Source organism: Trichosurus vulpecula, chromosome 3, assembly GCF_011100635.1.
Source record: "Trichosurus vulpecula isolate mTriVul1 chromosome 3, mTriVul1.pri, whole genome shotgun sequence".
Lineage (NCBI taxonomy): Eukaryota > Metazoa > Chordata > Mammalia > Diprotodontia > Phalangeridae > Trichosurus > Trichosurus vulpecula.
Genome location: NC_050575.1, coordinates 260468273 through 260481473, shown reverse-complemented (window position 1 = coordinate 260481473; position 13201 = coordinate 260468273). Strand labels below are relative to the sequence as shown.

The 13201-nt window shown below is 37.6% G+C and overlaps 1 protein-coding gene across 2 annotated transcripts in view; it reads right to left on the bottom strand.

Annotated features, from left to right (window-relative positions):
* Positions 1-285: 285 nt before the first annotated feature.
* The window catches only part of MCM8 (minichromosome maintenance 8 homologous recombination repair factor), a 60579-nt gene continuing 47663 nt past the window's right edge, over positions 286-13201 (bottom strand). Inside the window, exons 17-20 of one of the 2 annotated variants that reach the window (XM_036751687.1) lie at positions 12859-12935; positions 5446-5635; positions 5236-5329; positions 286-538 (exon numbers count right to left, since the gene is read on the bottom strand). In XM_036751687.1, the coding sequence (XP_036607582.1) occupies positions 5237-5329; positions 5446-5635; positions 12859-12935 (360 nt within the window). In that variant the 3' untranslated portion in view covers positions 286-538; position 5236. Of the gene's footprint in view, positions 539-1563; positions 1778-5235; positions 5330-5445; positions 5636-12858; positions 12936-13201 lie in introns of those variants that run through there. The other variant, XM_036751686.1, reaches the window with a different exon arrangement.

Here is a 13201-nt window from a genome sequence, read left to right as displayed (position 1 = left end):
ACGAAAGAGGCCCCAAGGCCATGATCTAAAAGAAGAGATAGACTCCTATGGTTGCAAAAAGCTACACCAGGTCAAGACTAGTTATCTCCTACATGTAGCACAGTGCCTAACACACAGAACACACTTTAAAGTTGGTTGTGGAACTGAACTTCTTGCAATTCAGTTCTAGTCAGAATAGCTGAATGGTACTTTACCACATAATATTTTAAATCTGTATCATAATTTGGTTTCTAAATTATTTCATATTCATAATATGTATGCTACCATTTCTGAGTTCATTTCTATTTTAGGACAAAATATCTCTCCTCCCCAAACCCCCCTTTTCCAAAAATACTTCCTTGAAGAAAAACTAATTTTTAGCATTTACATAGAATTTTATTAGCACTTACACAGAATTTTATTTTCAAAAATGTTTACCCTCCAAAAGTGGCTAAGGTGTTGTGTGTGTGAATAATTTGATGTGGACGTTCAGGGGCTTCTTGTGATGTACAGGAAATAGTTCTGAGCAACCAAGGGCAGTTTTAAATTTCATCCGGATCTGAAAGGTAGTATGGAAATATATCTTTTAGGTGCACAATTTTTTCCCCCATCCACAAATTACTCATTAATTAAGGATGTGGAGGAGTCTTCATTAATTTCCACATGTAGCACTCAGGGTTCCCCTTATACATGGATCTTGTGAAAACTACCCCAGATTTAAGGCATGTCACTTCCTTGGATAACTGTGAAACTAGAATCAATCTAGGCATTTTCAGTCTGGGCACCTTTTGGTGGTCAAGTGGAGATACTGCAGCCTTTCGGAAGGTTTTGCTTTAATCATAACAATTAAGTGATCTGGTGTTTACTTGCCCAAGGAGAGTGCTACCTCTGCGAAACTTAGACACTCTCTTTGTGAATAATTAACACAGAAACATACTGCCATTTGTGTAGGTTTAAGTTAGCCCACGAGCCTATAATTAGGCTTGCTTACACTGCAGAATGCCACTGCTTTAGGTACCTATATTACAGGGGCAAGGTACATAGATATCACAATAGATCTTGCAAGCTTTAAAAATCACATACCACTATTAACAGGAGGCAGTTGGGTGTTCCAGTGGATAGAGTGCTGGGCCTGGAGTCAGAAAGAACTGAGTTCAAATGTGGCCTCAGACATTTACTAGCTGTGCGACCCTGGGCAAGTCACTTAACTGTTTGCTTTAATCCACTGGAGAAGGAAATGTCAAACCACCTCCTGTATCTTTTCCAAGAAAACCCTGTGGACAGCACTGGTGTGCTATGGTCCATGGGGTCACAAAGAGTTGGACATGACTGAACAACAACAAATTAACAGGAGAGCTCTGACCTACTTGACACTCTGCTGGGTCATAATTAGCCATTTACCCCCAAATTGGATGCCTTATATGAATGAGTAGCACATATTAAGCATTTAATCAATGCCAAAGCACTGTGCTAAGTTCTGAGAATACAAACAGAAAAATCCAGAGTCTTTGCTCTCAAGGAGTTTATACACTAACTGAGGGAGACAACACATAAAAGATTTCATCAGTAGGCTGGATGGAAAGGCCTGAAAGTCTTAAGGATAGGTCAGATGTAGAGCCTGGGGGTCTGAAGGCAATAGAGGCAATGCAGATGGCAAGGTCCAGAGGATGTTAGGATGCAGTGGCAAGACAGATGATAAGGCTTGATGGTCTTCCATCTCACCCAGGGTTAACTCCCATTTAATCCAAGTGGTGTGAACAGCCATGCTGCTCTTCCTGAATATAAGGCCTGGTAGGGTCTGTGAGAGAAGAGGGCAAAACGAAGGCATGGGAAAGGAGGATATGAGAGTCTACTTAGCCTTTCTGGTCTTCCAGGGGAGCTCTGTTAAGAGTTAACCTAAATCCAAGTTCCTGTCCTTTAAATTTACTATTCCTAGAGCTAGTACCACCAACTAATTCAAGATGAAAGCTAAAATCAGCTCATCTGGGCTTTCTCCAATATTTCCCTGCTTTTTGGTCAGTGCAGGTACAGCATTGCTTCTGAGTTCATTCCCCCAACTTGTAGGCATGTTAGATCCCTAGAGGTGTGACTGCTACCTCTGATTCTATGGATAACTCTGTATGTGGCTGTTCCTAGTACTGTGGCTCAAAAGCCTCCACCAGTGTTCTTCCTATTGACAATCAGCCAATGGGCTTTTCTGATATCTTAGAAAAGACATTTACTGAAGTGACATAACTAAAAAATAATAATATTCAATGCTTTAAGATTTGCAGATTGCTTTACAAATGTTATTTTATCCTCACAACAACCCTAGGAGGTAGATATAGGGTAAATAGGAAAAAATTAACAGAGGGAAAACACTAGAATTAAGAGGGGTTGAGGAAAGCTTCCTATAGAAGGTGGGAATTGAATTGGGACTTAAAGGACAGGGAGGTCAGCAGTCAAAGCAGAAGAGGGATAGCATTCCAAGCATGAGGGACAAATAGGACACCTGGAGCTGAGATAATGTTCCATTTGTGGAATAGCCAGGAAGGCAGTGTTACTGGATGGAAGAGTATATGTTAGGGAATAAGGTGTAAGGACACTGGAAAGGTAGGAGGGGACTAGATTATGAAGGGCTTTGAATGCCAAACCAGAGCATTTTGTATTTGCTCCTGGAGGTAACAGGAAGCCACTGGAGTTTATTGAGTAAGGGGTGTGACATGGTCACATCTGCATTTTAGGAAAATCTTTTTGGTGGCTGAATGGAGAATGGATTGGAATGGGCAGAGACCTGAGGCAGGCAGATCCATCATCCAGACCATTGCAGTAGTCCAGGTGTGAAGTTATGAAGGCTTGCATCAGAGTAATGACAGTGTCAGAGGAGAGAAGGGGGCATATTCAAGAGATGTTACAAGGTAAAACCGAGGTAAAAAAGGCCTTGGCAACATCTTGGCTATGGGGGTAAGAGACAGTGAAGAATCCATGATGGCCCCTAGATTGTGAACCTGAGGGGACTGGGAAGATGGCATTGCCTTCTACAGTAATAGGGACGATGTGGGGTGGGAGGTGGGGGCAAGGTTTAGGGACAAAGTTAATGAGTTGTTTTAGACATGTTGAGTTTAAGATGCCTACTAGACATAGAGTTTGAGATGTCTGAAAGGCAGTTGGAGATAGGAGACTGGAGGTCAGCAGAGGTGAGTACATTGAGGAAATGAATAGTTACAGTATTTGAGAGAGAATCAATATGAATGTTGAATTCCACCTAGTATGAGGGTAGGAGCTGAGGATGAGAGAAAATTATGAATCAAGAATAAAACTCATTGAAGAAGGAAGGGGAGTGAACTGGGGTTGGGGAGTATAGAAATGATTTGTAGACAGCAGCTACTAGGATTTTGTTTGATAGATATAAATATTTGTTTGGTAGATTTCAATAGCTTAAACCTCAAAGGAAGAGTTTACTGAGTGATGGAGGAAGAGGGAGAACCTGGAAGTAACAATGGGAATATTCAAACTTCTCTTATGGAGGAAGAGGGAGAACCTGGAAGTAACAATGGGAATATTCAAACTTCTCTTCCTCAGCCAGTGAGAAGAATGAGTGAAGGTGCTGCCAATGCTGGAACGGGTGGCCAGGGAGGTCATATAGAGGAAAGCCAGGTTTCAGCAAGAGCTGGTAGATGGAGTGGGAGAGGAAAAGATTTAAAATGAAGAGAAGTTTGTTGCCTATGGAACATGCATTCCAGAGGGCACAGTGAAGGGCTGAGTGGAGTTGGAACAAAACTTTGGGGTTGTAGAGGGTATAGAACAGGGTTTGGCAGCAGCTTCTCATAAGGTTTCCAGGACAATGGCTTACTGATGTTACCTGGATCTCTAGTATATGAGGGATATAAAATGCGACCTAGGTAAAGTGGTTCATGTCCTTCATTCCTATAGGGTTATGAAGTCTCTGAGACAAATGCATACGTACTTACAGCTGAATAGCAAAAACTGCTGTCAGTTTATTTATTATGCTACCAACAGAAAACTCATAATATACATATCAACTCATCTGTGACTTAGTAGCTAAGTCCTAGGGAGCTACTGGAGGCACGTAAAGATGAGGCAATCAGTCCTAACCGCTGCTTTTATATTGGATAAAGTTTAAACAAATGCCAAGGCTAACTTTTAAGGGAAAAAGGTCATGAATATAGCTTGAAGAGCACAAGTACCTCGAGGTGGGGAGGGCTGGGGGAAAAGGAGCGAGCAGTACCACAATGCCTCCTCCAAATCTCATAATATTTAAGTAAAAAAGGTTTTTAGAAAATAAAAAGGAATAGATCATTTTAGAATCAGTGATGAGAAAAAGACATAACCATTTTAGTCAGGCAAAACTAATCAAACAATAAATAGTTTTAAAATCATTCATTCATTAAAAAGCATGGTATCGCTAAACTGCAAACCACTCTGTAGAATCATAACATGCCAGGAGATTCAGCTTGTAGGCTTTCTTCCTATCTTTAGGTCTATCCTATTTATGAAATGTTAAAGAAAAACAAGCAGTCACATCCTTTTTATACTGAATTTCATTTGTTTAGTTAAATGGCAAAAGGAATACACATAAAAAATAAATATTTATTATAAAATTAAGTTTCAATATCATCTATGTCATTTATAGTAAGCATAAAAATCTGACTCATTTTAATAGTAATATTTTAAATTAAGAATTTCACACACGAAAACTACCTTTTGAAGAATTTAAAATCCTAAAGAATGCACAGTGGCTAATGTCAAGATGAAAAAGTTAATTAAAAATTAAATTTATTTCAAATATTAATTTCTAAATTAGTAATATAAATTTTAAGAAAAAAGCGCCAATAAAAATCTATATGATTTTTTGGGGAACTATTTAAATAAGTATAAAAAAGTGATTCAGATAGATCTCAGGTTTTTTCTGACCTCTAATAAGGAAAATGTAAACAACTCTTGGTCTTTGGGGGAAAATGGAAAAATGAAAAAGAGGCTGCCTGACATTTTAAGTATTTAGTTTACCTTATCTACTACATTTGGTCTTCTTTTCATGTGGCATTTCTTTTTTTTATTATTATTATTATTTTTTGTTTAATCATGTGGCATTTCTAGTTATAAAAATTTATGTTTTTTGCTTTATTTTAAGTATATGGCTAATATTAAAATAACAATAAATTCAGATATACTTAATACATTTCACACATAAAGAATACTGTTTGCTTTTTTAAAGCAACTGTTGATGGTAAAACAAGCTATTGCTGGGAAACTCACTTTACATAGTTTGAAGCTGGTAAACTTTTGGACCTTTTTTTAAGAGGTAGCCTTGGTCATTCAGTGAACTGATAAAATTTTCAAAATCAGCAACCTGGAAGAGAAAAGAAATGGTAGAGCTTCCTCACTGGGAGTTCCCTTTGCCAATGGAATAGGTCTGGTCCTTCTTACCCCTCTCCCCCACCAAAAGCACTGTATAAAAAATATTACCTGAATGTTTAGCTCTTTAGAAATCTGTCGAAGTTGTTGATATTGAAATAAATTATTATAGGTTCTTTCTGCAATGGTGTTGAGAGCAGAAATGAACCTTTTTGCTGCTGACCTCTTGCTCATTCCAGAACCATGTTGAGAACGCTCAAAATCCAGATTCCCAAACTCATCTGAGTAAGTTCCTAGCATACTAAAACAAAAGAGTTTTGGCAAATATGGTAGAGATTTAAAAAAAAGTCATAAACCTTTAGACTGTAAAAGACCACATCTTTAAAAATATTTATTCTGAACTTAGAAACTAAATAAAATGAGCATTTCCATATACAAAGTAAAACCAGAGGGTTGTACATAAACTATAAATCCTGAATTTCCTTTACAGTATATAATAACTTCAACAAGCAACTTTCAAGGTTTTGCTGCTTGTCAGTTTCCCTCTGGCTTTTCTTCTGTTTTAAAAAAAGTTTCAATGGCCCTCTTTTTTTTTTTTTTTTGAACAACTTATTGCTATTCATCCTTCCCCTCTAGCCCCCACACTCCAACTGAATAAAAAAGAAAAACAAAAAATAAAATTATTTTAACAAAAGGTCAAGAATCTCAAGAGAAATAATGAAAAAGGTGGGAAGAAAAGGGAGTTTGGCAGTACCAGATCTCTATACTACAAAACATTAATCATCAAAAACAATCTGATACTGGTTAAGATATAGACTGCCTACTGGAATGGATTAGTTGCATAAACAGACAGAAGCAAACGAATAGAGTAGCCTAGTCTTTGATAAACCCAAAGACCCCCGTTAGTGGGGTAAAAATTTACTCTATGAGAAAAACTGCTAGGAAAACAGTAAGGCAGAAAATAAGTGTAGAGCATCATCTCAAGCTGTACACCAAGATAAGCCCCAAATGGATATGTGAATTAAACATAAAAGGTAACATACACAAATTAGAAGAACAAAGAAATTACCTTTTAGATTTATGTGTAGGGGAACAACGCATGACAAGGGATGGAAAGGGTCACAGAAGATAAAGTGGACAATTCTGATTACATTAAAATGAAGTTTTTATACCAATAAAACCAATGTAGCTTGAATGAGAAGAGAGGAAAAAAAAGAAACTGGGAAAAATATCGCAGCAAGCTTGTCTGATAAGCATCTCATTTTCAAGGTATATAAGGAACTAATTAAAATTTAAGAATATGAGCCACTCCCCAACTGATAAATGGTCAAAGGGTATGAACAGTTTTCAAAGTAAGACATTCAAGCTATCAACAGCTATGTGAAAAAAGACTGAATCACTAATAATTAGCATAGATTAAAGCAACTCTGAAGTTCTACCTCATACCTGTCAGGGTGCCTAAGTTGACAAAATAAGGAACGGGGCCAAATGTTGGAGGGATTTAGGGAAGACAAACATGCTGGTTAACTGCTGGTGGAACTGTGACTTAGTCTAGTCATTCTGGAAAGTAATTTAGAAATACACCTGAAGGGTTAATGAAATATAAAGATCTTCCCTGTACATTTACAGGCCTATGTGACTACATATGTTGTCCTTTCTCCTTGGAACAGGGGTCGCATTCCCAAGACTAAAGGTAAAAGTATACCTGGCTGATTTCTTGTCCTGGAAGGGTTGGCCACCCTTCTAGGAATATATGGAATCAATCCTGTGTTCTTTTGAACTTCGTTTTGCCTTATCAATCACAGAGGTCTTGCACCTTTGAACTCTGGCCCAGTCCACAGCTGCAATACATCCTGTGCTGAGTGACCTAGAACCTTGGCACTGAGCCAATCAGGTGCTGGGTCATGTAGAATCTGATGCCTTCTGGCGCCAAGCCTATTAGTTGCTTAAAACACACCTCGCCAATTTTTCCTTTGTTTGAAACTGTATATATTCTGGGAAAATTGGTATTCTCTCTCGGGGTTCACTCGTGAGAGGATGCTCTGCTTGAGACTTTCTGTCCCAGTTGGGACTCTGGGAGCTGAAATCAAGCCCCCCCACCCCGGAATGTGAACCCAGATATTGGTGCTTCCCTGTTTTGGTGATGTGTAAATATTTCTATTAATCTGTTAAGCTTTATCTTCATCTTTCTATATTTCTTTAATACTGCTTTCTATTGTCCTTGTGTGCAGAATAAATGTTAAGCTTACCTTGATTTGGTGTGGAGTGCTTATTATACTGTGCAATCCAATCCTGAAAGGTACCTAAAGCAGTTGCACATATCTCTTTGATGATACAACACCCCAAGTTACTAATATTTATATACACTTTGATCCTATGATACTAGTACTAGGCCTATGCCTCAACAAGAAAAGAAATAAAAGAGGAAAGGGTCATATATGTACAAAATATTTATAGCAACTCTTTTAGTAGTGGCAAAGAACTAGACACTCAGGAGGTAACAATAAATTGAGGAATGGCTAAAAAGGCTGTCATTTATGAATACTATTGTGCTGTAAGAAATGATGAAGTGGGGTGGTGGTGGTGGTGGTGATTTCAGAGAAATTGAGAACTTACATGAATTGGTACAGAGTAGAGTGAGCAGAACTGGAACAACAATAACATTATAAAGACAACTTTGAAAGGCTTAAGAACCCTGATCAATGGAATAATGAATCAAGATTCCAGAGGACCAATGATGGAACCTGCTATCCACTGAGAGGTACTTGACAGAAGTGACAGACTTAAGGTGCTAAATGAGACATATATTTTTGGACATGGCCAACCATCTCATCATTTCCTACTCAGCTACTGTCCTCTGGACTTCTCATCATACCTCAAGAGTCCATTCATTCTTCAAGATCACTTCAGCCATGCAATTTGCACCTCGTTAGTACTTTCTGCTACTGGGGCCCCTCTCCACCCAGATCTCTCCATGCAGAAATTCCATTTAAGGAGGGAGCTGAGGTTATCCATACCTTTGTTTCCCACCTGATTTCATTCTTCTGGATTTCTCCATCTTGCCCCGGTGCTGGGCACCTTCTCTCCAACTCTGCTTTTCTGCTTTCTTTTGTATGTTATCTTCCCCCATTGGACTGTAAGCTCCTTGAGGGCAGGGACTGTCTTTTGTCTGTCTTTGTTTCACCAGTACTTAGCACATAATAGGCTCTTAATAAATGTTTTGTATTGACTGAAAATATTATTGACATGGCCAGTTCAGAAATTTGTTTTGCTTGACTATGTATATTTGTTATAAGAATTCAAAAGAGGGAGAAGAGAAAATTAATTTTTGTCAATTGAAAAAATATTAAAAAAATCAATCCTTGAATACCTTTTAAATTGTCACCTTCATTTGTCCTTCTTAACCTAATTTCTTTAGTGCCACGCTATCACTTAACATAGCACATTGGATATTGAGGTAGTAGAATCCAAATTCCAGATTTGTTATGGTGATGAGGAAAGATCAGCATCTATGTTCCATTTCATATGTATCTATTGTATTCCTTTCCATTCCATTTACAAATGCTCTTGGGTTGCTTTAACTTAGCTGGGTCTTAAGCCATGCACTTTGAAAACTAATTTTTCCCTTAACTGTCTTTTGCTTTTTTCTTAGGTGACTGCACACTTACCAATATGTAAGGCACTATGACAGGTGTTGGTAATACAAAGACAAAAAAGAAAACATAATCTCTGCCCTGAAGGAATTTACAGTTGCCCTTGTATACCATGTCTCTTCATTTCAGCCTCCACATTATGGTAACTATTTGGCACAGAATCGAATCAACTCCACTAACAACAGTGATAAAATACATTTTTAAAAACTTCTGTTCATTTCCCATTTCTCAGACTTGATATGTAATTCCTATTTGAATGCTTTTTTACAGCATAGGGGTAACCCTGGCTCACTGAAGAGTATGCCTACAGAATAAAGGCTCTGCTAGATTTTACTAAGATGGAAAAGATCTGAGTATACATCAGTTAAACGAATGTTCTGTTTTTAAAATATCCAGTCTATCTATCAATAAATAAATATTAAATACCTACTCTATGCCTGGAATTGTATTAAGTACTGAGAACACACAAACAAAAATGAAACCATTCCTCTACTAAAAGAGATTACATTCTTTGGGAAAGACTACATTTATGTACATGTCAAAGTATATGTAAAACATACAAAATACAGGATAGTGGTTTTGAGGGGACATACTAGTAGCTGGAGTGGGGAGGAGGGGAATCAGGAAAGGCCTCATCTAAGAGGTAGTGTTTGAATTGATTTTTGGAGAAAACTGAGCAGAATAAAATAGAGATAGAAACAAAGACAGTGCATCATTCTAATCATAGGAAAATCCTGTATGGCTGGACTGTGGGTTGCAGCCTAAGGCTATAATGGTAGTTTGGAGCCTGGTTGTAAAAAGTTTTAAATGCCAAACAGAGGAGTATGTATTTGGTGACATTGGTAAAAGGGAACTACTGGAGTTGATTGAGCAAGGGAATAGCACGGTCAGATCTATGCTTTAGGAATATTACTTTAGCTGCTGTGTGGAAAACGGACTGGAGAGGTTAGAGACTTGAATTAGGAAGACCAACTATTAGACTATCACGGTAGTCTAAATGAGACGTGATAAAGGCCTGACCCAGGGTGGCAGAGAGAAGCAGATAGATGGGATATGTGTTGCAGAACTTGACACAATTTAACAAGCAATTAGATAGGAGGGGTGATGGAGAATGAGGTGTCCAGGATGACTCTGATGTTGCAAACTTGGATAACTAGATGGATGATGGTGGCCTTGACAGAAATATAGAGAGTTAGTTTTTTTTGGGAAAGATTATGAATTCTCTATTGCTGGAAGAACTTACCACAAAAATGATAACTACCATATAATGAAATTTTTGGTTACAGTGACCCATGAAGTAGTTACAAATACAGACCAGAACTCAGTCTTGTGTAACCCCTTCGACTCCCACAAAAATGGTGGCAGAGAGCAGGATAGAAGATACTAAGAATCATATAGTTCTTAGAATAGGCATAAACATTAACATAACTGTTAGTATTTAATATACAAACTTTATCCAATAATTCACTAGTACATATAATATTGGAAGAACTGAACTATATCTGCATTGACAGTCTTGCCCCAAATGAAACTAGAAGAAATGAGGAAACTGACACTAAATGGAATGATGTCTTCTAGGTCCTCCTAGGATTAATAAATGATTTCACAGACTTGGATTTTATCAGAAACAAGAAACAATTTGGAGAGGCATTTGGTTATCTTACTTTTCAAGGTTCATGATAAACACGAGCAAACAGCTCGTCATGAAACAATTTTAGCCTAGATACTAATGAACAACTAACTGTAGAAGATAGGAGTGGAAAAATTCTATGAAAAACTAGACTGGCTCATTCCAATGAAGTTAATATATATCTTGTTAACTTCAGTTTGCTAGGGTAGTGCTGACTAGGGAAACACCTCCCTTCCCACCCCTACCAAAGAAAAAATCTGCGGATCATAAGGCAAAAGACGAAAAGTTACATTTAAGTGAATACTGATGCCTGGCATGCTGTGAGAACTGATCTGGAATAGCCAGCAGCTGACCACATCTCTATTGCAGGAACCCTCCGTAGTCATTTTTGACTTTTTTCTTTCTTACTACTTGATTAGTTCCTAAAACAATGTTTTCATCTTGTCATCATTATTAAAAGGAATCTCTAGAGGCTTGAGAGAGTTAAGGACCACATTATAATGACCTTTTGAGACTACATGATGGGATACGTAGAAGCCTTATGCTTGTGCATCATGAATGCTTTGCTTCAAAATGAGTCAGAAAAGCCATTGGCCGTAGCAAGCACCAAACGGAGGTACCTGGTAACAGACATAGAAGTAATTTCAGAATCCACTGTTTGTGTGTAGTATGATCACTGACTTGGTTAGGGTTATAATGAAAGGTTTAATTTTGTGAACTACTTTTGGAAGTGGAACTTCGTCAGGAGGTAGTGACAGGCTTTCCTACCTCAGGAAAGCAAGTTAAGGGTTGAAATGGTAGTAGTACACACCCTGAGAAACTGAGTCTTGAAATCTAATGGTCTGTTAAAAAAGATGCATTAAGAGTGTTGCAGCCAAAGGGGTTAATGTCATAAGACCCTTATCATCATCCACATCACTTCCCCTTTTGTGAAAACATCTTTGAGAGTTAGTTAATTGATTTCTAATAAGCTTTTGAGATGGAGAGGAAAATGAAACCACTTTCAGTTATACTAATCAGAGGCATCTTGTCAGCCTACTGCTTTGTAATGCAATCTGTTCCAAAAAATATTTAAGTTTCCAATCTTTTTATCAGGCCACCCGAGAATATCTCTATGGCCCTTTTCTCCTTTTCTGAAGGCTCTTAATCTTCCTATAGCTGCTTGAGTGATGGTCCTGTATTTCATAAATATTATATAGATTTTTATTTGGGTATTTCAGAATCCACCGTTATTCATTTACTGTTCCAAAAGCAAGGGGCACCTAAGTGGTGCAGTGAATAGTGTGCTAGCCTTGGAGTCAGGAAGAACTGAATTCAAATCCAGTCTCAGAAACTTCCTAGCTTGTGATCTTGGGCAAATCACTCAACCTCTGGGGCAGTTAGGTGGCACAGTGAGTAGAGCATCGGCCCTGGAGTCAGGAGGACCTGAGTTCAAATCTGGCCTCAGACACTTGACACACCTACTAGCTGTGTGACCTTGGGCAAATCCCTTAACCCCAATTGCCCTACCTTCCTCCCTCAAAAAAAAAAAAAAAAAAAAAAAAAGCAAATGTAAGACTGGCATTGCAAAGGTGTTAATTTCTCTAAAAGTGTTCACTCACTGAACTCTGACTTCAGTATGCTTGTAAGTCAAGCCATAGCTTTCTTCTTTATGGCTTTATACTCAGTATGTCTTACCTGCAGAAAATCATAAGTATTGCCTTGTCCTTGGTTGTATTTGAGCTCTGGATTCAAGCTCAAAGATTTAGTTTATGTTTTTCCTTGGTGTAAATTAAGAATTTCACACTTACTGAGTCCAAATGACCTTTGAATATCATTGGGAAAAGCTTCCATGAAGAAGCTGTTTAATGTACTCTTCAGTGGAGCCATATACCTTAATGTCATCCATTTTTATCAACTGATTAATACGATGTTTTGTTGAGATTTCTTTTTTATTTGACAATATTTAGTACTATTTATTAGGGGTGATGATGATTTTAGGGCTGTGCAGAACCATAATAGGCTTAAAACTGCCTCCCCGCAAATGTCATATTTTGCATTAATTACTTTATTGTATTGGTGGCATGTTTTTAATTGAGAACAGTTTTCTTGTACATACTGTTATTATGAAAAACGTTTTCACAGAAATACAGTAATTCAGTAGAAAAATCAGGTACACATAAACTAAGCTTCTAATGACAACGAAATGTCATTATTCCATTTAACATCATTTCTTAGCTTAATTTAAAATTAAAATCTTACCTGTACTTCATAATTTCAACTATGTCTTCTGCATCTTCTTTGGTTGCTTTCTCCCTTAATTCCATTCTTGTCCGAGCCTTCAACAAAATCCATAATATATTTTCAATTTTGATAGGTAATACAAGTTAATATATTTGCCCCTCTTAGAATAATATAGTCAGTAGAGTTGGTTATATTTTATGCATTACACATATGTTAAAGATGCAACTCCAGATATATTTCAGCTTGTTAATAGGCTGGGAACTGATCATCTGAAATAGTATTATAGCAACAGCATGCCACTTCCACTGAAGTCCTACTCTGAGGCCTCATCACAGTGTAAAGATGACCTTGGCTTGTCAAA